Below are 23,912 nucleotides of genomic sequence, written 5' to 3'. Positions count from 1 at the left end.
CAACTAGATCCGCATGGTTGAGGCGAGCTTAGGGGACGGTCTCGGAGGTCGGTCAAGTAACTTCGCCGGACTTCTTCTTATAGGCCCGTTTAGCTAGCCCAAAGGGGGGGGGGGGTTCCCCGGTTTAGTTGATGTGCAAAATTACTCGGTTTACCTTCGGTTTAGGTCGGTATGTCGTGGGTGCTAAATCCCGCACCAACAGACATCTACGCCTATACAATGATTTTAGCCTTTACCATAGCCTATAATAACAGCGTGGACGATAGTGTCGTGGCAAGTTCTCATATCTGGTTATTGTCGTTATATTGGGTGTGCTTTCAGTTGTTCAACTTCATTCTCCTGCCGAAGATTTGGAAGTCAAGGGAATCATATTCACAATACCTTTGACACTGGTCTTTTCTATTGCTGGTCACATGGCCAAGGAGTCATGGATATCCCTTTTTGGTAGCATCTGTGTCCTCATTTACATCATGTGCTTCATCAACTCCCACTACTTGGCTGCTGATCAACTTGAACAACAACGAGAGCGTGATCTTCATCCATGTGATCTAACCTTTTGCATATCCTATAATAGCGTGGACGATGATGTCATGGTGGATTGTTCGTCTTAGGCTATTTTGGCTATTATGGGAGTGATTGCAATAGTTCAACTTCATTCTTTTTTTTTTCTTGCCCTTGCTCTATCCTCTTAATTAAGGTTTTTTTTTTGATTAATCTTAACAGTGTGTGTGTTGGAATAAGCTTGAGGCTCAAGAAAATTACATTTAGGAGAAAAACTAAAAATACATATTTGTGTTTTAGGAGTTATCTAAATAAGTTACTTTTTCTATTTAGATTAGGAAATTTGTCTTAGAGTTTTATATATAAGAAGATGCGAGGGTGTTGCATAACTTATGAGATTTGAGAGCTTTAGTTTTTGAGTTATTTTTCTAAAGCAATAAAAGAGAGTTATTTTTGTTCTTGATTCAAAGTTTTGTTCTAGATTTGGTATCAGAGCCAAAACTGAATATTAGGCATCTTAAGTGTTAAGAAGAAGGTGATTTTCTAGAAGCTCTTGACGAAGTCGCATCACAGAGCTTACACGTGGTACGTTAAAGCAACACTAAGCGAGAGGAGTCGTATAAGCACACCGCAGAAAACTGGTCCCTCATCCATAAAGTGTTTTATGCTCACCTTTACTAATTACACTGTTTAATCTATGCGTATGAAGTTGATGCTTAAGGTCTAAAAAGTATGGGAAACTGTTGAACTTGGAACAACCGACGTAGAGAAAAATGATATGGTGAGAGCTTTTGTTGTTCCAATCCATACTAGAAGTATTGATCTTACAAGTTTGAAACCTCAAAAGCAGTTTGAGGTGCAGTAAAAACAAGACACATGGGAGATGAGAGGGTCAAAGAGGCTAGACTACAGACTTTGATGGCTGAATTTGACAGAATGAAGATGAAAGAGTCTGACAAGATTGACGATTTCGTTGGTAGACTCTCTGAATTGTCTACAAAATCGGCAGCCTTAGGCGAAACCACAGAAAAACCGAAAATTGTGAAGAAATTTCTTAAAAGTCTATCAAGAAGAAGATACATACATATTGTGGCTTCCCTTGAACAAGTTCTTGATTTAAATACAACAAGCTTTGAAGATATTGTGGGAAGGTTGAAAGCTTATGAAGAAAGAATCTATGAAGAAGAAGATCATCAGGATGATCAAGGAAAGCTTATGTATGCCACCGCAAAACCACAACCATATCAAGCTCCCTATAATGGTGAACATGAAGAGGTCATGGTGGAAGGTTCTATGGACAGGGAAGAGGACACATACACTATGATTATTATCAAAACGGTGGGTATCAGCAAGAGCGAGATACGTCTAAAGTAGTCTGCTACAGATGTGATAAGACTAGACGTTATGCGTCCGACTGCCCGGATAGGCTTCTCAAGCTTCAAGAGACACTTGAGAATTAAAGCAACAAGACTCAAGAGGCTGATGCGTTGAGGATGCACGAGGTGGTGTATCTTAATGAAAGGAATGTGAAGCCAAATGAATTTGAAACACATTCAGATGGTGGCAATGAGTGGTATTTAGACAATGGTGCTAACAATCATACGAGTGGAAATCAGTCTTATTTTTCCAAGATTGACGAGATGGTCACAAGAAAGTTCAGGTTTGGAGATGATTCACGCATTGACATAAAAGGAAAAGGATCTATTCTTTTTATAACCAAGAATGGAGAACGGAAGGTGCTAGCTGATGTCTATTTTATACTGGATTTGAGGAGTAACATTATCAGCCTTGGACAAGCCACATAGGCTGGTTGTGATGTTAGAATGAAAGAGAACTTTCTAACACTACATGATCGTGATGGTAAGCTTTTGGTGAAGGCAAACAGGTCTAGAAATCGATTATACAAGGTGATCATGGAAACAGAGCATACAAAGTGGTGCTTACAACTTCAGACATTGAGTGATTCAGCAAAGTGGTGCGCAAGGTTAGGGCATATTGGTATAGAGAGCATAAAGACAATGGTAAAGAAGGAATTAGTCATAGGGATGCCAAGTATTAAAATCGGAGAAGAGATGTGTTATTCATGTTTGTTTGGGAAACAAGTCCGAAAAGTTTTTCTTCAAGCAACATCATATCAAGCTACACACATACTTGAACTTATACATGGAGATATTTTCAGACCAATTACCCATGCTACAGCTGCACGAAAAAGATATATCTTTGTGCTCATTTGATGACTATTCTCGCTACATGTGGTCGATCCTCTTGAAAGAAAAAATGAAGCGTTTGACAAGTTTAAGAGCTTTAAACTCTGGTCGAACAAGAGACAGGAGATTCCATCAAAAAATTTCAATCCGATAGGGGTGGTGAGTTTGATTCACAAGAATTTCAAACTTTTTGTGATAACTCCGGTATCAAAAGGCACTTGACAACACCTTATTCTCCTCAACAAAACGGAGTTGTTCAAAGAAGAAATAGGACGTTATGGAGATGACAAGGAGCATTTTGAAGCATATGACCTTACCTTAGTTGTGGAGAGAAGTAGTGAGGCATGCTACTTATCTATTAATAGAGTTGTTACAAGAACTTTGGTCAATCAAACTCCATATGAAGCTTTTACTTTGAAGAAACCAAACATTGAACATTTACGGATCTTCGGTTGTATTGGAAATGCAAAAACAAAGACTCCACACTTTAAAAAGTTGGATGATAGATCGAGAGCTCTTGTGCATCTAGGAACAGAACCATGTTCAAAAGCGTACCGGTTGTTGGATCCATCAAGTCGAAGGTTCATAGTGAGTAGAGATGTGGTCTTTGATGAAACCAAGAGCTGGAATTGGGTGAATCTAGAGTAGATACAGTGAGAGACTCGGGAATGTTCAGCATAAGCTTCAGATAATTTGGTAATAATGGCATCCGGGAGGATGACGTTGTTGAAGAACCAGAAGGAAACGAAACAGGAGAGACAAGATCTCAGAGAACAAGCTCCGTTAAGAAAGTCAGGAAGGCAGACTAAAAAGCCAAACTACTTGAATAACTATGTCCTATTAGCTGAGATTGAAAGTGAATGACTCTTTCTTGCAATAGACGATGAACTTTGAGATTTTAGTGAGGCAAAAGGAGAAAAACGTTGGATAAAGACATGTGAAGAAGAAATATGATCAATAACTAAGAATAACACTTGGGTCTTAGTGGAGCTTCCAGTCAGGGCTAAACCTATCATCCTAAAGTTGATATTCAAAATCAAACACAACTCCGATGGTAGCATAAACAAGTATAAGGCAAGGCTTGTGGCAAAGGGATATGTACAAAAACATGGCATAAAATATGATGATGTCTTTGCTCCAGTAGCACACATTGAAATAATTTGGTTTATTCTTACGTTATCAGGTTCAAACGGTTGGGAAGTGCATTATCTCGATGTGAAAACTGTGTTTCTTCACGATGAGCTGAAAGAAGTAGTCTATTTGAGTCAACCTGAAGGTTTTGTGATCCAAGGTTCTGATGATAAGGCGTATAAGTTTAATAGAGCATTCTACGAGCTGTGATAAGCACCAAGAGCTTGGGATAACAAACTGAATCAGATACTTAAAGAATTGAATTTCATTAAGTGCACCAGAGAACCTTCATTATAATGAAAGCAAGTAAAGGAACATCTCATTGTTGTGGCTGTGTATGTGGATGATTTACTTCTCACTAGATCTAACTTAAACATGATTCTCGAGTTTAAAAGGGGAATGACGTCAAGATTTGAGATGAGTAATCTAGGAAAGCTAACCTACTACATTGGGATTGAATTTCTACAACATGAAAACGATATCACTTTAAAAAGGTATGCGACTAAGATCTTGAGTGAAGCTAGAATGGAACAGTGTAATTCCGTTCACATATCGATGGATGAGGGTTGAAGTTGTGTAAAGCACAAAAGGATCGAAACATTGATGAGAAAGAGTATAGGAGAAGCATTGGTTGTCTTTGATACTTGCTCCACACTCGACCTGATCTCTCTTACTGTGTTGGGGTGCTAAGTAGATATATGCATGAGCCAAAAGAATCTCATGGAGCAGCTTTGAAACAAGTTATTAGGTATCTACGAGGTACCTCTTCTCTTGGCCTTATGTTTAATCGTGATGAGGAAACAAGTTTGGTTGGGTATAGTGATAATAGCCACAATACGGATGAAGATGATGTTAGAAGTACAACAGGTCACATTTCCTATCTTGGCACTAATCTGATTACTTGGTGTACACAGAAACAAGACACGGTTGCAATGTCGTTATGCGAGGATGAGTTCATGGCAGGCACCAAAGCAGCGAAGCAATCAATTTGGGTTCAAGACTTCCTTAGCGAAGTGACTGGGTCTACTAGTGAGAAAGTCACAATTCTAATGGATAATAAATTGGCAATAGCACTCACTAAGAATCCAACGTTTCATGGTAGGAGCAAGCATATACATAGGAGATATTATTTTATAAGAAATATGTTGAGAACAAACAAATAGAAGTAAAGTATGTTCCTAGAACAGAGTAAAAGGCGAATATATTATTTTAACAAAGGCACTCGGAAAAATCAAGTTTAAGGAGATGAAAGATTTCACTGGAGTTCAAGACTTGAAGAAGAGTGATTTTAAGCTTAAAGGGGAGAATGTTGGAATAAGCTTGAAATAAGCTTGAGGCTGAAGAAAAGTATATTTAGGAAAAAAACTAAATATACATATTTTTGTTTTATGAGTTATCTAAATAAGTTACTTTTCCTATTTAGATAAGGAAATTTGTCTTAGAGTTTTTATATATAAGGAAATGCAAGAGTGTTGCATACTTTATGAGATTTGAGAGCTTTAGTTTTTGAATTATTTTTCTAAAGCAATAAAAGAGAGTTATTCTTGTTCTTGATCCAAAATTTTGTTTTAGATTGTGGTCTACATTTTTACCGCGCGATATACAGTATCGCCAAAACATAGTTTGTTAAGGTGAAATTCATCTGGAAGAAGGCTACACTCCCATCCCATCCATCGAGTATGATCATCCAATAGAACCAAAAGAATAGAAACTATGTTGAACACAGCTTAAGAATCTTTGCTGTTTGGGCGTCAAATTTTAACTACTTGTGACATTGCCATCGGTCAGTTAGTCAATGTGCGTACGAATATATTTCTCAACGGCTGTTAATTACTTAATTAGATATCTTATTATCTTGTAATTAATTCCCACAAATATACGAAGCAGATACACTACAACAAATATGCACATTGTTAACCAGAGAAAAACGCTATCATAGGTCTTTGATAGCGTTTTCATGAGCGCTGTTTTAGGGCACTGTTATTATATGTACCCCATATACAATAGCACTTATTACGTATGCTATGTTATAAAAATATAACATAGCTTTAAGAAATTGCTATATTATCAAGATCATAATTTTGAAAAAATTTATACAACATTTGTTTTTTCGTGCTATGTTATAGTTTTATAGCATAGCTCTAATAAACTGCTGTATTATCAAGATTATAATTTTGCAAAAATTTATACAATATTTAATTTTTCGTGCTATGTTATACATATCTAATATAGCTGTTGCGAAATGCTGTTTTATCTTGTTTACTGTGCTATGGTATATTCTTTTATCATAACGTTTACCTGTACTTTTATAGCATTTTCTGATATGTGATTATAGCACACATAACCTGTTTTATAAAATCTCATAAAATCTGATTAATAAACGTCTCAGATCCAAAATACATAACAAAAGTCTCAAGAACATCAGTTTACCATCAAAGTCTCAAGAACATCCAAAATAAACAAGCAATCTCAAGTACTTAACATTACACAATAAAACCATCAGTTTAAGACATAATGACCTTGTTCTCTGGCCAAGCAATGCAGGAGCTAAGTGCATCTTCAATAATCTCTATTTCATCGGATGGCCTCCAAACTTTTACATTTTTCACCTTCACAACATCTATCCACACTTTAACTGCATTAGAACCCAAGCGAGTAAAGTGAACCTTATGTTCTGGATCATTTGTTCCCCATCGTCCTTCAGCCACAACCCTATTCTTTTCAGTTAAATCCATCAACTTGCACTTCTTATTCTCCTTGGAAATAACTTTATTAATGCGCTGCCATGTTTACAATATAAACCATCAGTCATCATATAATTAACAAAAACAACTTCATAACATATGAAAACACTTACTGGAGACTTCCTGAGAGGAGACTGTGATGGTAAAGTATTCTTTATTGGTGATATTGGACCCGTTGCATCATCAACAGGAGACTCAGAACCAGATGCAGACTTAGAAGACATAGATGCAGATTTGGCCTGCGATGCAGCCTTTGAAGCTGTTGCTGAAGTTTTGGACTCTGTAGCAGACTTAGAAGCTGTGGCTGCAGACTTGGCCTTTGATGCAGACAAAGAAGCATGTGATGTAGCATTCTGACCAGTTGGAGTTGAGGGATTTTCAAAATCAACCTTACTCAGGGGCCAAGATACGTAAGCCATCAAACAGTCCTCAAGAAATGACATTTCAGCTGTAGGTCTCCATAGTGATGTATCAGGCTGCTTTACTGAATCCACAAATACTTTAACTGCTTTTGGTCCAAGAGGAATTCCGTTAACCAACGCACTTGGTTCTTGTGTCTCCCAACGCCCCTCAGCAACAATGACGTCACCCTTAGACAAATCCAATAGTTTACATTTGTTTCCTTGTATACCCTGTTAAACACAATCAGTAAACAAATCCAATATAATTAATTAGCATTATAGACAGGGGTAATACATTGCTAACACATTGCTAGAAATTATAAATACCATAGGGGCAATGTCTTCCATTTGGATGTTGTTGTCTACCAGTCTACACTTATCAGTTGGCCATGCGATTATATGTCCAACAGCTTCTTTCATATGAAAGATCTTTTGTGCAGGTCTCCATAGAAATGCATCTGGTTTATATGCAGCTTCAACTAACACTTTGAGATCATAAGGGCCAAGACGACAGTCATTCACTATGTCATCCGGATCAGAAGAAAGAATCCGACCCTCACCAACATTTTCATCAATGTCAGACCAATCAACAAACACACACTTAGGATGTGCTCTTTTGTTTACACTCTGCAACAATTTCATGAGCAACTAAGAATCATAAACGACACTAAGAAGAATCACTTAGCTGATATGAAAAGAAGTAAGAATATGTTACTCTTGCAGCTGAGTTTTCATCCATTTCAGCTTCTGGTCTCTGTAACATAAACAAAAATAACATCAATTTATATTACTCTAACTGGCTGATGAATAGTAGAGAACTCTTAAGTATCTAACCTGATTCTTGATTCTGCCAAGTTCACTTTCCAAGGCATTGACCTGTTTTACTAATTTTACTTGCCGCTCTTCCATTTCAGCCATACACTTGCTCTGCATTTGTAAACAAGCTAATTTGGTCTTACTCATGCCTCTACCCATTGCCCTCAGCCTACCAGAATTGTCAGGTCCTAAAAGCTTGGCGAGGTGATCTTCATCTGGATTTGTTAAAAATGCTGGAGCATCACTTNAACAGTCAAGTGTACCATGATATCAAAGAAGGTTGGAGGGAAAAACCTTTCAAACATACAAAGCGTTTCTACAATTTCAGCTTCCAATACTGTAATAACCTCAATATCAATAACTCTCTGACACAAATGATTGAAGAATGCGCATAGCCGTAGTATTGCTGTTCTAGGACCTTTTGGTAACAATCCTCTAAGTGCAACCGGGAGAAGCTGTTGCATCAAGACATGATAATCATGTGATTTCAGACCTCCTACCTTACACTCTTCTACTGAAACTCCTCTTGAAATATTAGAACAGTATCCATCTGGACCTTTAAAATGAAATAGTCGTTTGCAAAAAATCTTCTTCTCATTCTTGGACAAAGACCAAGGTGCTGCTGGAAGATATGTTCTCTTTCCTTTTGTGGTAGGATGCAACTCTTTTCTTAGACCAAGATGTTGAAGATCCTTACGAGCATTAAGACCATCCTTAGATTTTCCACAATGCAACAATGTGGATACAATGCTGTGAGTCACATTCTTTTCTATGTGCATTACATCCAAATTATGCCGTACTGGTAGATCCTCCCAATAAGGCAGAGTAAATAAAATGGATCTTTTCTTCCACCTTGATAACTCATCTTCATCTACTTCTACTTCCTCATCTTCATCGGATTCACTTTCATCATCATCACTGTCAAACACTGGTTCTTTATAGACAGTTCTCTTTCTCTTCATCCCAGCCTTTTTCACATTTCCGAAATCATTTTGGAAGTTTTTCAGATTCTGATGAACTTCATGACCAGTTAAAATTCTTGACTTTCTCCTATGCTCAACTTTTCCATCAAACCAAGTCTTCTTTTCCCTATATCTGTGTGTTGGAGCCAAACCTTTTCTATGACACATGTAGACATGTTTCCTGCTAAACTTCAACCACATACTATCAGTATTTTTCCCACACATAGGACATCCCATTTTACCTTTTACTTTACAACCAGCAAGATTTCCATACGCAGGAAAATCACTAATGGTCCAGAGAAGCATTGCCTTTAGAGTAAATGTACTTTTACTAAAAGCATCATACGTTAGCTCTCCATTCTTCCACAGATGATTCAAATCCTCAATAAGAGGTTCTAGGTAGACATCAATATTATTACCTGGTTGTTGTGGACCAGGAATCAATAATGTCAACATTATATTCTCCTTCTTCATACAAAGGTGAGGAGGCAAATTGTAGTTTACCAATAGCACAGGCCAGCTACTATAATTACTATTCTTCATGTTGAATGGATTAAATCCATCTGTGGACAGCCCAAGCCGTATGTTCCTTTCTTCAGCTGCAAATGAAGGATACTTCTCATTCATCTGAGCCCATGTAACAGAATCTACTGGATGTCGAAGTTTTCCATCAGTGCTCTTGTTAGTGTAATGCCACCGTAAGTCCTTAGCCATGTCCTCTGATCTGAACATTCTCTTCAGCCTTGGTATAATTGGAAAATATCTTAATACTTTCTGTGGGACACCTTTCTTTACCTCATTAGTCCGCTTATTAGTCTTCCACCGTGAAGCATTACATTTGGGACATTTATCAAGCTTCTTTAACTTCTTTCTGAAGAGGCAGCAATCATTAACACATGCGTCGATCTTTTCATATCCCATATGAAAGCTCTTTAAAAATTTCTTGACATCATACAATGATGTGTGAAAGACATTACCATCTGGCAACATGCTTGGCAATGTCTGAAGCAGTTCATTGAAGCTCTTATCCGACCAGCCATTATGTGTCTTAATCCTAAACAAAGTCACAATAGCCGATAACTTGCTGTGGTTTGAACAGCTAGGGTATAGTGGGGTTTCAGCATCCCGGATCTTTGCAAGGAACTCATCCTCTTGTTGGTCCTCACCCTCTGCAATCTCACTTAAGTCGCCCACAGGTTGGTCAGCTAAGTCACCTCTAAAAGCCAACTCTTGATCAAAAAATTCAGCAGCTTTATATAACTCAAAAACTTCCTCATTCCACTGAGTTGGTTTACTTTGAAATTCATCTACTGACTTCACATCTCCATGATGATACCAATCACTATGCACCTTGTATGCCTCATCCATCCCTCTTATTACAAGATGCTCAACCACAACACTGTTTAACTGTCGTACTACATTACGACAGTCTTTACAAGGACATATTATCATTTCTATGTCACCTAAAGCCGCAGACACATCCCTTACAAATTTCCAAGCTCCACTTTTATAACCAGGATCAGCTCTTCAATGGATAATTAAAGAAAAAAATCATAACTAAAAGAACATCTTAAAGTATCCAAACCCAAAATAAAACCTAATTATGAAATATAATTCCTTACCTGCATAGATGCACCCATGCCTTGTCCAACATTATATGTTATAATATAAATTTTAACCTTTATAGATAAAATAGAGATACATATTATACAAAGCTCACATTAAGCAACAATTCAGACAATACTGCACTACTTCAGACACATACAGATGCTCTTAAACCAATATCTAACTGTGTAAAATCTCACTAATCTAATCACTATTTATACGAATCAGACTCAAAGGACAAAACATAGCAATCACCAATATTCGTGTGTAATAATAATGTTTAACTATTGGTTGAGTGATACTAACCTGTTGTGTGAGTACAGAGAAATGAGAAGCTTCAGTTCCCCAACATTTCAATCACCAACACTTGGGAAAAAAAAAAAATCGTTCAGTTTATGAAGGCGCAAATACTCAAATCCAAAAGCTATTTTTGAGTCAAATCTGTAAATAATCGAACCCTAACAAAACAGATGGATTCGAAACTCCACATTCTCAAAATCTGTAAATAATCGAACCCTAAAAAACAGATAACGAAATAAATCTAGATAAATCGAACCCTAACAAAACAGATAACTAAATCTGACCCTTATCGAAATCAAAAGCTGTTTGAAATCACAAATAATCGAAACAAATAACGAAATTAGGAGGAAGAAGAAAGACATGCCTCAAAAATGGATTCGAGCTATCAATTGCGATGGATATGGAGATTTAGGGCGAAATTGGGGCTTTTCACAAACGGCGAAATTGGGGCTTTTCACAAACGGCGATAAAACTGAAGAATTGATAAGAAATTTAGAAGAATTTGAGCACACACAGAGAATTTAGAAGAAGAAATCTTCTTAGGTTGAGCTTAGGTTGTAACGAGAGAGAGAGAGAGAGTGTGTCGAGTTTTTGGGTTTTTTTTTTATTTGGCGATTAAGTGAATAATTTCACTAAGTATTGGCGGACAAAAGTCACTTTTGTTTCCCGCTACATAATTTTCCTATCATAGCGTTAATAAGATGCTATTAAAAAGTAAGCGAAAAAAAATCTCATCTTTCATAGCAGTGACGGAAAATGAGCTATATCCGTCTGCTATCAATGTACATATTTGTTGTAGTGATATTACTGTTGGAATATCCCAAATTTAACACTTTGAATTCCAGCATATTCTTCTTTAACGAAAAAAAAAACCCTAACCTCAAAAATAGGGAGCATGCACGTTAAACATATATAGCGAGATTAGTTCAATAAAGTGACCACATTATTTTTACACGGTAATTTTCCAAACTTTAACGAAACAAACAAATCTCACAAGCGAAAAAAAGATCACAAATTCACAACAAACATCAATTATTCACGCCGTGAGAAAAAAAAAATCAACATCGAGTATATATTAGAGAATATTCAGATAATATACATAATTCGAAATTATCACCAACCAAAGAAGTTTTAATCTAAAACCAGAATTTAAAACCTCTATATAAACCCTTACGTCGTTTACATCTCAAAAACCATCACAAAACCACATTTCTTCTCATTTCACATACCCAAACCTCAAAAAGTCTCCCAAAATATCCAAAAAATGAAGAATCTAGCAATTCTTGCTGCCTTGATTCTCTTCTCAAGCTGTGTCATATCTCAAGTCACAGCAAAAGATTTGGAATCGTTACGTACTGAAGAGCTCCAATGGTGGCATTACCACCATTTCTACCCTTACTTTCACCCTAAGCCACACTGGCCGTTCCCCACCACCGGAAAGGCCCTCCCACCACTCCCGGCTGGCTTCCACCCAATTCAATTCCATCCACCACCGGTTGTCGCCAAATGCTTGTCCGATTGCAAGGATGTGAGAACATGTGTTGCGGATATTGCTAAAGCTTTCTTCACCCGCAAACCCGCTATTGGGTTGGATTGTTGTGCCTCGATCCAGAAGATGGATGAAGATTGCCAGAAGACTGTCTTTGGAGCGTATCACAACCCTTTCTTTGACTGCTTAGTTAAGCTACATTGCTCCACCAAAGCTGGATCCACTCCGTCTGCTCCTTCGCCTAGGCAGATGTAGGAGTATTGTTGTTTTCTTAATTAGTAGTTCTTTTTTAGTTATGTTTTCTTTCTTTTTCACTTTTTATTATGTTACACTTTTTTAAGTATTTTCTTCTTAATTAATAAAGTTGTCGTTTAGCAGTGCTTTACTTATTTATTATTTTGTGTATTATATCATGCATGGTTTTAAAAAAAAAAAATCATGCATGGTTTACGCAATCCTGGAATAATTGATCTTAACATACATAAGATATAATAATGAACGAAAATTGAAACTAATTTCTTATACAGAGGGAAATATCTCGAACTTTTTAACTTTCATAGTTAATTATTACCTTTTCAAATTAGAAGTACATATTTTGTTAAGTGTAATCAGTTATTTATTTATCAGTTAATGATTACACAAATAATTTTCTAGCCAATGGACTTTTTATGGTCCAGTTTCTTAGTTGTCAGCCCAAATTGAACAGGTTAAAAAACATTAAACTTGATTAGCCCAAAACTGTGTTGAATTGGAATAGAGATGATATTGCCTAATCAAAGAAAGATATTGCTGTACTCCATTATTTTTTAATAAGACCTTTTTTTCTTTCTCAAGATAACATCATTCTATAATTTATACAGGTCTAAAATATTATCTAGACTAGAAATTAAATAGAAAAAATATGTACGATAACATCATATTTCATTATATATCAAAGAATATTCGACTGATAAATATACATAGATTATTCGAAATTATCAAAATCCTGTTTAAACCTCTATATAAGCCCTAACGTTTTACCATCGTAAAACCATCACAAGAAAAGTAAATTGTTTCTTCCTCTCGTTCAACAAAACTCTAACTTCCCAAGAATTCAGAAAAGAAGATGAATACTCCAACAGTTCTTGTTGCTATGATCCTCTTTACATGCTGTGTCACATCCCAAGTCACAGCTAGGATTCTGGAGCCAACTCCATCATTACGTAATGAAAAGATCCAGTGGTGGTACCACAAGCCACGTTTCCCATTCCCTAGAGCCGGAAGAGCCTTGCCTCCACTCCCGGCTGGCCACTTCCACCCAACTCCATTCAACCCACCACCGGAAGTTGCCAAATGCTTGGCTGATTGCAAGGAGGTAAAAACTTGTTTTGCAGATATCAGAAAAGCATTCATCACCCACAAACCCGCTATTGGATCTGATTGTTGTGCCGCGATCCTAAATATGAAAGAAGATTGTGTGAAGACCGTGTTTGGATCTTTCCGTAACCACTTCTTCAATGGCCTTATCAAAAGACATTGCTCTAACAAGGCGGTTTCATCTCCTGCTTCATCTCCTGCCCCTTCGCCGGCTTAGGGTTTCTTTGTTTTTGTTAGAATTCGAAGTATTGATTTATTAGGTTTTTTTTTTTAAGTTATGTTTTTATTTTCTATTCCACTTTGATCTTGATTTACAATTCGTTCTATCTATTCGAATAACAACCAAAAGTCTTCTATAATTGAGTTCTTTTTTTGTCCAACATCTATAGTATAATTTAGTTAACTTCTAATTTCAGTTCTTTAAACTACGATGATCCTTTTTTATTATTATTATTACAAGTAGTATTTGAGTTTTATGCAGAATCCGGAACTTGGTTTTTGGTCAGGATTCTACAGTCATAAAAAAGAAGGTTGAACCTGGATGCTTCTAATTCGTTTTTGAACATTATTTAATTTATTTTGAACAAGACAATGAAGAAAATTTGTTTTCATTGCTTTAATTATGAGGTAGCAGTCAAAATTCACTTTGAAGGTCAAAGATTCAAATATAACTTTTTATAAAAAAAAATATATAAAAAAAAGCAATGGTAGAAAAAATCAGCCCATTAATAAAAGGAAATTAATTATTTTATAATGTTGCAATAGTATCAAACGAAATACAAATCAAAATAAAACGAAACTTGGTTCAACAATAAAGGAAATGAAACCTTCAAATCTCCAAATCAATGCAACGCATTATCAATAAAGTCTTCAAACATTCAATTAACAGATACCATTCGTCTTATTCTTCCTGTCAGAGACAAACTTCTTCCAGCCTTTGATGATGTCTCTCTGCTTCTCGATATCGATATCGCTCTTCTTAACCGTCACCATCAAGTTATTGCTGTTAGCTTCACTCTTCTCTTCCCCAAGTGATATTTTGTGGATCACTCGCGAAGGAAGCTCATCGAGCTCATGCATCACTTTCTCAATATCGCTCACAAGTCTCTCAGCGAGTGTTCTAGAGAAATCTTCTCTGATAACCACTCGAAGAACAGTTATGTGTTGTGCATCTGGAGGCATTGTATAGGCTGGTACTATCCATCCATACCTACATTTCAAAATATTTAGAGATATTAATTATATATCACGTATTCATAATTTCATTTATATATTAGTTCTGACTGAAATCATCTTTGTAATTAATTAAGACATCCAACCTGCGAAGCATGTCGGAAATTTCGAACTCAGTGTGACAGCTGCTATCTTTCAAGGAAAAAGCGACAAGTGGCACTCCCTCGTCCTTCGAAACAATGTTGAACCTCTCTGTCTTCTCGAGTCCTTGCTTTAGCACGATCATGTTCTCTCTGCAATTCTCCATCACATTTGTGTAACCCTGTTTTATACATTTTAATTGTTAAGTAATGTGTAGTTAATTAGCATAACTTTTTTTATAAAAATCGTGGACAGACATACCTCGTGGCCTAATCGGATAAGTTGGTAGTATTGAGCTATGATTTGACTAGAACCTGCGTTTATTGACAGAATAACCAATGAATACTATAATAATCAGAACTTTTTTGAATACGCCAATCTCTAAGTTGCGTTTTCCCCCTTTATTAAAATGGAAACAAATTTGACTTCCAGCATTTTGTTTTATATTTATGAAGGATTACCACCGATTCCTTAAACTATAGTACAAAGTTATAAAAAATGGAAAACATTATGTGAAGTTTCCCAATTTTTAATGGAAAAAAAGTTTGACCGCAGTTGCTCCATCACAATGATGATATCATCTACTAGACTACTATAAAAATTATTTAAGAAAAAGACTAGTAGACTATTACAAAAATAATTAATAAAAAATGAAAATGATTATGAAATCACTTTTTGTATAATAAAATGGTAAGGAAATTTTATTTCCATCACTTGTTCATGACTAGTAATTAAAAGTCGAACAAAAAAAGAAATAGGAATAGCAAGAAAAATAAAAGAAGTAAATTTACCTTTGGAGAAATTGAGAGTGAACGTGGGTTGGTCAGCACCAAGGTAATTGATATGGAAGATGAGATCCTCAGGCAAATCCTCTTTGTTTCTCCAAATCACCCAACCAATTCCAGCGTACACAAGTCCATACTTGTGACCACTCACATTGATACTCTTCACCAACGGCAGTCTAAAGTCCCATTCCAACTCCGGATACAAAAAGGGTGCTATGAATCCTCCACTTGCCGCATCCACGTGAATGGGTGTGTCCCAACTATCAAAAAAACATATTTTAGTTTTTATATTATATATAACTTAGATATTCTTTATCGTGTAGTGTCATGTAAAAACAATCCATTAACTAATTACCCGGTTTCTTTGTTTTTCTCAACCAAAAGATCGTTCAAGAGTTTAACATCTTCGAACTCTCCATTAAGAGTGGAACCAAGAATGGCCGCAACACAAATAGTGTTCTCGTCAACCATGTCAACAGCTTTTTGCGGGTCCATCACATAGTATCCTTCACTCAATTTCACTTCCTTGAGCTCAACCTCAAAGTACCTAGCGAATTTCTCCCAACACACCTAAACATTTTGAAATATTGTTTATAAGAAAATAATTGATCAAAATGATTAAGATCATTAAAGATTTGATTTAGAAAACGTTAGCTAAATTTACTTGAACATTGGCTCCAGTGACAATGTTGGGTTTATCGACAGGTTTGCCTTCGGCTTTGCGCTTGTTCTGCCATGTACGCTTGAAGGCCAAACCGGCCAACATTATGGCCTCCGATGATCCAACGGTTCCTACTCCGATGGCTGTCTCCGTCTCTCCTAACGGTGCATTGAATAGATGTGCAATCATGTTCACACATCGGTTCTGTTTTTTATTTGTTTATTTCAATATTGACAAAGAATTATTAGTGAAATAACCAACTTGACTAATCACTTTATCACATCGAAATTGATGCTTACTTATAATATATATAATCTTAGTGGATAATTAACAACGTGACAGATGTAAAAGCAAAGTGCAAAACTAAGATAATACAGTACACACTACGTCGTGGGGATAAGTCATGGCAATTACTATTCTATAATCCAACATGATATCATGTACTTTACCTTATGATGTAAAATAATTACAATCAGATAGTTGACAAAAGAATAAATACATGTTAAAACTTTGGTCATTTTTTAAGTTGTCAATTTAAATTTGGAGGAATGTAATAATTTGAAAGTTTCTATTGTTTTCTCATATTTATTTCCGTGATGGCCGATCAAAAATATACTAATAATTATTAAAAAAAGTTATCCAGCAATTTCAATTGTCTGGTATTTGCGGAAATAAAGTAGTAAAAATATTCCCCCCTAATCATTACTGTATAGTCCAAACTATTCCAAATTTGATCAACACAGCCAGAGAAAAAGTCAATCTAGTTGGTTCATATTTTATACATATAAAAATATATATTCAATGACAAAGCATCTAATTAAATGATAAAAACTAATATTAGTTTCAAATATTAATAAGACATAGATTTTTAAAAAGACCCTCACGAATCAGAGAATAACCCAACTACTACGACATGGACGCCTAGTATTTCCAAGATCCAACCTCCCCCAAGAAAATACTGTCTACATAAGCGGAAATTAAATAGATTTAATATTCTACGTACACTTCAATACTATAGTATTCCAAATCACCCAAAATTTGATCACCACAGCCAAAAAAATAAAAGTCAAACCAAGTTGGTATACATATATAAAAATAAGATTCAGTCAATATAACAAATTAGCATTTTATGAGTTATACTAATTAATCATGGTCTTAACTACAGCAATCCCGAAACATCCATCAAGGTATTCCGTATAATCTCGATCCAAATATATCAATGGAGTTTATTTTAACGCGACCACATTCTATATATCACACAAGTCGTTTGGAAAAAAAAATTCAAAATTCCTAAAATCATTAATTTCATATGTATATGCGATAAGTAAATTAATTATGTTTGTGGAAAAAAAAAGTAAATTAATTATGTTTAAAACCCAATTCTGAAACAATCATGACTATATGTGATAAGAAAAAAAGAAAAAAAATACCTGGAGTTCGGTGGTGACGGGGTACTCGTCCATGTCAACATAGTTCTTGTTAATGGAGGACATGATGAGTTTATCGCACTCAGGCTCCATCCACGTCGTCACGAAAGAGGCTAAGTTTAGCCTTGGGTTACCGTCAAGCATCAACTCGTCGTTGATGATCTGATACGCTGCTTCTTTCGGCATGGAGTTTTCGGGCATCTTGAACCTGATCATGGTATTTACAATTTTATTCGCCGATATTACATATATATAATGTGATCAAGATTTTGGTTATGAATATATATTACCTAGGGAGTGAAGTTCGGACGTATCGTGAAGCGAATGTGGAGTGGACAGAGCCGTCCGAATCCGACGTGGCATGGGAGAGCACCATCACGACGATGAGACAGAGGGAGAGAGAGAGAGAGAGAGAAAAACTACCAAGAGATGATTATTAGAGAGAAAGTGGTATTGAGGAAAGTGCTGAATGGGAATGGATGAATAAGAGAAACACCTTAGGGGGGTTTTATATCTATTAATTAGTTAATGATATTGATTGATTGGGTTACCATGTGGGTTACTTGGGATGGATAATAATATATTATACAAACGATTTTTTTGAAACTTCCTTCGTGAGAATATTTCTTCCCCAAGGCCTAAACTTTGTTTGAATTAGCAGAATAATGCCCCTAGTTTCGTTCAGTGTTGAGACTTTTGATCCGTCAATCTCTTTTTGAGAATTTTTTTTCTTTTTTCAAAATCTAAATTAGAATCCTAATGAAAACACAGTGTCTTTTTCTTGTTTGTTGTTTTTGATCAAAAGATTTCTAAAAAAGACTATACACGGTAAAAATATTCAATGCTAAGTAAATGATGAATGAGAGATCCGGGGTTTAGAGAAGCTTTTTATGGAATATATATTCATAATGCATTGAATTGAATATTTGACTATGTGATGTGAATACAAAAGTCTTCTCAGAAAAATCTCTTTTTGCTAATTTGTTTTTTTTTTCTTTAAAGGCAAAATGTTTGTTTAAATTAGCGGGGAATATTTAACTTTGTCTTCATGATACGATTAGACCACATGTTTTCACTTTTTACATTGTTAGAACACTGAAGATGACGCGTATGGATGGTTTAACTTTCTATGAACGTCGTTATTCGTTAGTATTCTTTATAGCCGCACAGGGGAAATGGTTATTGAAATACAAAATGAAACAAGTCACATAATGTAGTACGTGAATTTTTCATGTCATACTATACTAGTATACTACGCCCACGTAATTAAGATTAAAGGTCTTGCATAGTGCACAGTTGATGTTTGTAATCATATATATATTTACCGACTTATAATATCCAACTAAGAACTAACTGTAAAGGTATTGCATATTATTCAATTAGTCTCTATTATTGAGTCCTAATGCGTCATATAATTAACTTTATCTTTCACATTTTATTTTAAAAATTAAAGATTATTGGCCGATACTTGGGTCCATCCTATATGTGAATCTCTTTATTCACTTCTTTATAACATAAAGAAATAAAATTTATATACATCATTGTAAAATAAAAAACTCAAACCGCTTTTTTATAAACCAAACCGATATCTATAATTTTGTTTTAATTAAATCCAAATCGAATTTCGTTCTAACTAAAAAGTTTAAACTCTAGCTACTTCATTTGTAAACCCAAACCGACATATAATTTTGTTGTAATTATAAAATTTAAACTTTAACCACCACATTTGTAAATCCAACCGACATATAATTTCGTTTTAATTGTAAAATATAAACTCTTCTCATTTATAAACTTAAACCGATATATAACTTCATTTAATTGTAAAATCTAAAATCAATCCAATATTTTTTTTTTATTAAAAGTATACATAATTTGTTTCCTTATTTTTTTTTGTTTTAAAATTTTATTTTGATATATTTTTTTAATAAAATATTAGATAAAAGATTCTGATTAGTTGAAAAAAAAAGGAGATAAACACATGGGTTAACTATTTTAAATTTCATGAGTTAAAAGATTAAATAACACGTATTCATATGGCAAAATAGTGCGATGAAATGTATATATATATACACACACAAATGAAATTAAACTTTAAAAAAGGTGAAGTTAAGATTATATTTAATGTTATACTTATCTATACTATTAACGGGAAAAGGGTATATTTCTACCCGTACTATTTGTAAAGTGTATATTTCTACCTGAACAAAAGAGAAGTGTATTATCCAACCTGAACTCTAATAAAATTCAAAATTACTACCCAGACTTTGAAGCGTTATCGATAATACTACATTGACACAAACACTGTTAGTCAACTGTTAAATATGAGTGATTCATATGACACATAAGCAATGATGTGGCAAGAGTTTTTGGAATGAAACTCAAAACGACGTCGTTTTGATTTGGGGAAAAAACTTCAATTAGGGTTCTTTTTTTTTTTTGATTTCACGATTCGTTTCTCTCTTTCTCTTTTTCTGCGAAGGCGAAAATGGAGAACGAGGATTGAAGTTAATTGCGAGGGATAAGTGTAGAGGAAACAAGGCGTGAATCGAAGGAGTTGTTAGCATTACCCACAATCACATCATTACTCCGGAGTGTGCAGAGGGGATCCTGGGGAGCGTTCAGGAGTTGTCAGAGTGGCAGGAGGCAAGTTCCTGAGGGTTATTGGACGAGCCAGAGGAATTGATATTTAGATCGCAGGAGAGTCGTGGCCAGTGGATTTGCTTATCAGTCTAGTGAAGTTGTATGATGTGATTCTCGGGATGGATTGGTTGCATTGGCACATGGTGCATTTGGATTGCTATCGGGGTAGAGTGGAGTTTGAGCGTCCAGGAGGGAAGTTTGTTTTTCAGGGTATTAGACCGACTTCGGGGAGTCTCGTGATCTCGGCCATTCAGGCTGGGAAGATGATCGAGAAGGACCGTGAGGCTTATTTGGTTACCATATCCATGCCAAAATCAGTGGGGAAGTCTACGGTTAGCGGTGTTTCGGTTGTAGAGGAGTTTGAGGATGTGTTCCATTCGTTGCAGGGGTTACCACCATCTCGGTCTGATCCTTTTACGATTGAACTAGAACCAGGGACGATGTCGTTATCCAAGGCTCCTTACAGAATGGCTCCAGTAGAGATGGCAGAGCTGAAGAAACAGCTAGAGGATTTGTTGACTAAGGGATTCATCCGTCCTAGTGTATCACCGTGGGGAGCACCGGTGTTGTTTGTCAAGAAGAAAGATGGGAGTTTCCGGTTGTGTATTGATTACAGGGGTTTGAACCGGGGCACGGTGAAGAACAAGTACCCTCTTCCGAGGATCGATGAGTTGTTGGATCAGTTGAGGGGTGCTACTTGGTTCTCCAAGGTAGATCTGGCGTAGAGTTATCATCATATACCGATAGATGAGGCAGATGTGAGGAAGACTGCATTCAGGACGAGGTATGGGCATTATGAGTTTGTGGTAATGCCTTTCGGGTTGACTAACGCACCAGCAGCGTTNATGGAGAACGAGGATTGAAGTTAATTGCGAGGGATAAGTGTAGAGGAAACAAGGCGTGAATCGAAGGAGTTGTTAGCATTACCCACAATCACATCATTACTCCGGAGTGTGCAGAGGGGATCCTGGGGAGCGTTCAGGAGTTGTCAGAGTGGCAGGAGGCAAGTTCCTGAGGGTTATTGGACGAGCCAGAGGAATTGATATTTAGATCGCAGGAGAGTCGTGGCCAGTGGATTTGCTTATCAGTCTAGTGAAGTTGTATGATGTGATTCTCGGGATGGATTGGTTGCATTGGCACATGGTGCATTTGGATTGCTATCGGGGTAGAGTGGAGTTTGAGCGTCCAGGAGGGAAGTTTGTTTTTCAGGGTATTAGACCGACTTCGGGGAGTCTCGTGATCTCGGCCATTCAGGCTGGGAAGATGATCGAGAAGGACCGTGAGGCTTATTTGGTTACCATATCCATGCCAAAATCAGTGGGGAAGTCTACGGTTAGCGGTGTTTCGGTTGTAGAGGAGTTTGAGGATGTGTTCCATTCGTTGCAGGGGTTACCACCATCTCGGTCTGATCCTTTTACGATTGAACTAGAACCAGGGACGATGTCGTTATCCAAGGCTCCTTACAGAATGGCTCCAGTAGAGATGGCAGAGCTGAAGAAACAGCTAGAGGATTTGTTGACTAAGGGATTCATCCGTCCTAGTGTATCACCGTGGGGAGCACCGGTGTTGTTTGTCAAGAAGAAAGATGGGAGTTTCCGGTTGTGTATTGATTACAGGGGTTTGAACCGGGGCACGGTGAAGAACAAGTACCCTCTTCCGAGGATCGATGAGTTGTTGGATCAGTTGAGGGGTGCTACTTGGTTCTCCAAGGTAGATCTGGCGTAGAGTTATCATCATATACCGATAGATGAGGCAGATGTGAGGAAGACTGCATTCAGGACGAGGTATGGGCATTATGAGTTTGTGGTAATGCCTTTCGGGTTGACTAACGCACCAGCAGCGTTTATGAGATTGATGAACAGTGTGTTTCAGGAGTTCCTGGATGTATATGTCATCATTTTCATCGACGATATCCTGGTTTATTCTAAGAGTCATGAGAAGCATGCAGTGCATTTGAGGGCAGTTTTGGAGAAGCTACGGGAGCAGAAGTTGTTTGCTAAGTTGAGCAAGTGCAGTTTTTGGCAGCGTGAGATGGGTTTTCTGGGTCATATCGCGTTTGCAGATGGAGTTTCTATGGATCCAGAGAAGATTCATCTATCAGAGATTGGCCTAGACCGCAGAATGCCACAGAGATCAGGAGTTTTCTGGCAGGTTACTACTGGAGATTTGTGCAGGGATTTGCGAGCAGAGCACGTCCTATGACTAAGTTGACAAGGAAGGATGCTCCTTTTTTTGGTCACAGGAGTGCGAGGAGGGATTTGCAAGCCTGAAGGAGATGTTGACTACTACACCGGTGTTGGCTTTGCCTGAGCAGGGAGAACCCTATCTGGTTTATACATATGCATCTAGAGTTGGTTTCGGGTGTGTTCTGATGCAGCATGGGAAGGTGATTGTNCAAGTTTTCTATTCATCCAGGAGCGACTAAGATGTACCGTGATCTCAAGAGGTACTATCATTGGGTCGGGATGAAGAAGGATGTAGCTAGTTGGGTCGCGAGGTGCGATGTGTGCCAGCTAGTGAAGGTTGAGCATCAGGTTCCAGGAGGGTTACTGAAGAGTCTTCCCATTCCGGAGTGGAAGTGGGATATGATTGCTATGGACTTCGTGGTAGGTTTGCCAGTGTCCAGGACATTTGATGCTATTTGGGTCATTGTGGACCGGTTGACTAAGTCGACAAATTTTCTGGCCATTAAGAAGATTGATGGAGCAGCGGTTTTGGCTAAGAAGTATGTGAAGGAGATAGTCAGGTTGCATGGGGTGCTAGTGAGCATTCTGTCTGATAGGGTTTCTAAGTTCGCTTCGGTGTTCTGGAGAGCGTTTCAGGCAGAGATGGGCACTAAGGTACATATGAGTACAGCTTATCATCCCCGACAGATGGACAGTCAGAAAGGACGATCCAAACGCTGGAGGATTTGTTGAGGATGTGTGTATTGGATTGGGGAGGCCATTGGGCAGATCATTTGACTTTGGTAGAGTTTGTTTACAACAACAGTTATCAGGTGAGTATTAAGATGGCTCCTTATGAGGCTTTGTATGGGAGGCCGTGTCGTACACCGTTATGCTGGACTCAAGTGGGGGAGAGGAGCATTTACGGGGCAGATTTTGTTCAGGAGATCTCAGAAAAGATTCGGGTTCTCAAGCTGAACATGAAGGAGGCTCAGGATCGGCAGAGGAGTTATGTCGATAGGAGGAGGAGAGATCTTGAGTTTCAGGTAGGAAACAGAGTGTACCTCAAGATGGCCATGTTGCGGGGTCTGAACAGGTCATTGACTGAGACTAAGTTGAGTCAGAGGTATATGGGGCCGTTCAGAGTGATTGAGCGTGTTGGACCAGTGGCTTATAGACTGGAGTTACCTGAGGTTATGCGTGCATTCCGTAAGTTGTTCCATGTTTCTATGTTGAGGAAGTGTCTCCGTGAGGATGATCAGTTGTTGGCTAAGATTCCTGAGGATCTTCAGCCTAACATGACTTTGGAGGCGAGACCAGTGAGGGTTCTCGAGAGGAGGGTCAAGGAACTTCGGAAGAAGAAGATTCCTTTGATGAGAGTCCTTTGGGACTGTGATGGTGTTGAGGA

The 23,912-nt window shown here is 37.2% G+C and overlaps 4 protein-coding genes across 4 annotated transcripts; 2 read left to right on the top strand and 2 right to left on the bottom strand.

Annotated features, from left to right (window-relative positions):
• Positions 8,025-11,158, bottom strand: LOC104709182. The gene is made up of 2 exons (XM_010425835.2): positions 10,674-11,158; positions 8,025-10,287 (listed from the first exon to the last, which is right to left on the bottom strand). Exon 2 carries the CDS (start codon positions 10,212-10,214, stop codon positions 8,025-8,027), a length of 2,190 nt encoding a protein of 729 aa, XP_010424137.1. The 5' UTR covers positions 10,215-10,287; positions 10,674-11,158.
• Positions 11,873-12,480, top strand: LOC104706025. Its single transcript, XM_010422146.1, has one exon. It carries the CDS (start codon positions 11,932-11,934, stop codon positions 12,409-12,411), a length of 480 nt encoding a protein of 159 aa, XP_010420448.1. The 5' UTR covers positions 11,873-11,931; the 3' UTR covers positions 12,412-12,480.
• Positions 13,214-13,805, top strand: LOC104706024. Its single transcript, XM_010422145.1, has one exon. It carries the CDS (start codon positions 13,262-13,264, stop codon positions 13,727-13,729), a length of 468 nt encoding a protein of 155 aa, XP_010420447.1. The 5' UTR covers positions 13,214-13,261; the 3' UTR covers positions 13,730-13,805.
• Positions 14,238-18,155, bottom strand: LOC104706023 (glutamate decarboxylase 1-like). The gene is made up of 8 exons (XM_010422144.2): positions 17,990-18,155; positions 17,703-17,907; positions 16,276-16,476; positions 15,967-16,181; positions 15,618-15,871; positions 15,088-15,140; positions 14,832-15,007; positions 14,238-14,722 (listed from the first exon to the last, which is right to left on the bottom strand). The coding sequence occupies exons 1-8, from the start codon at positions 18,073-18,075 to the stop codon at positions 14,395-14,397; spliced, it is 1,518 nt and encodes a 505-aa protein (XP_010420446.1). The 5' UTR covers positions 18,076-18,155; the 3' UTR covers positions 14,238-14,394.

This window comes from Camelina sativa, chromosome 8, assembly GCF_000633955.1.
Source record: "Camelina sativa cultivar DH55 chromosome 8, Cs, whole genome shotgun sequence".
Lineage (NCBI taxonomy): Eukaryota > Viridiplantae > Streptophyta > Magnoliopsida > Brassicales > Brassicaceae > Camelina > Camelina sativa.
The sequence above is the reverse complement of the archived record's forward strand: the minus strand, read 5'-3'. Positions and strand labels throughout refer to the sequence as shown.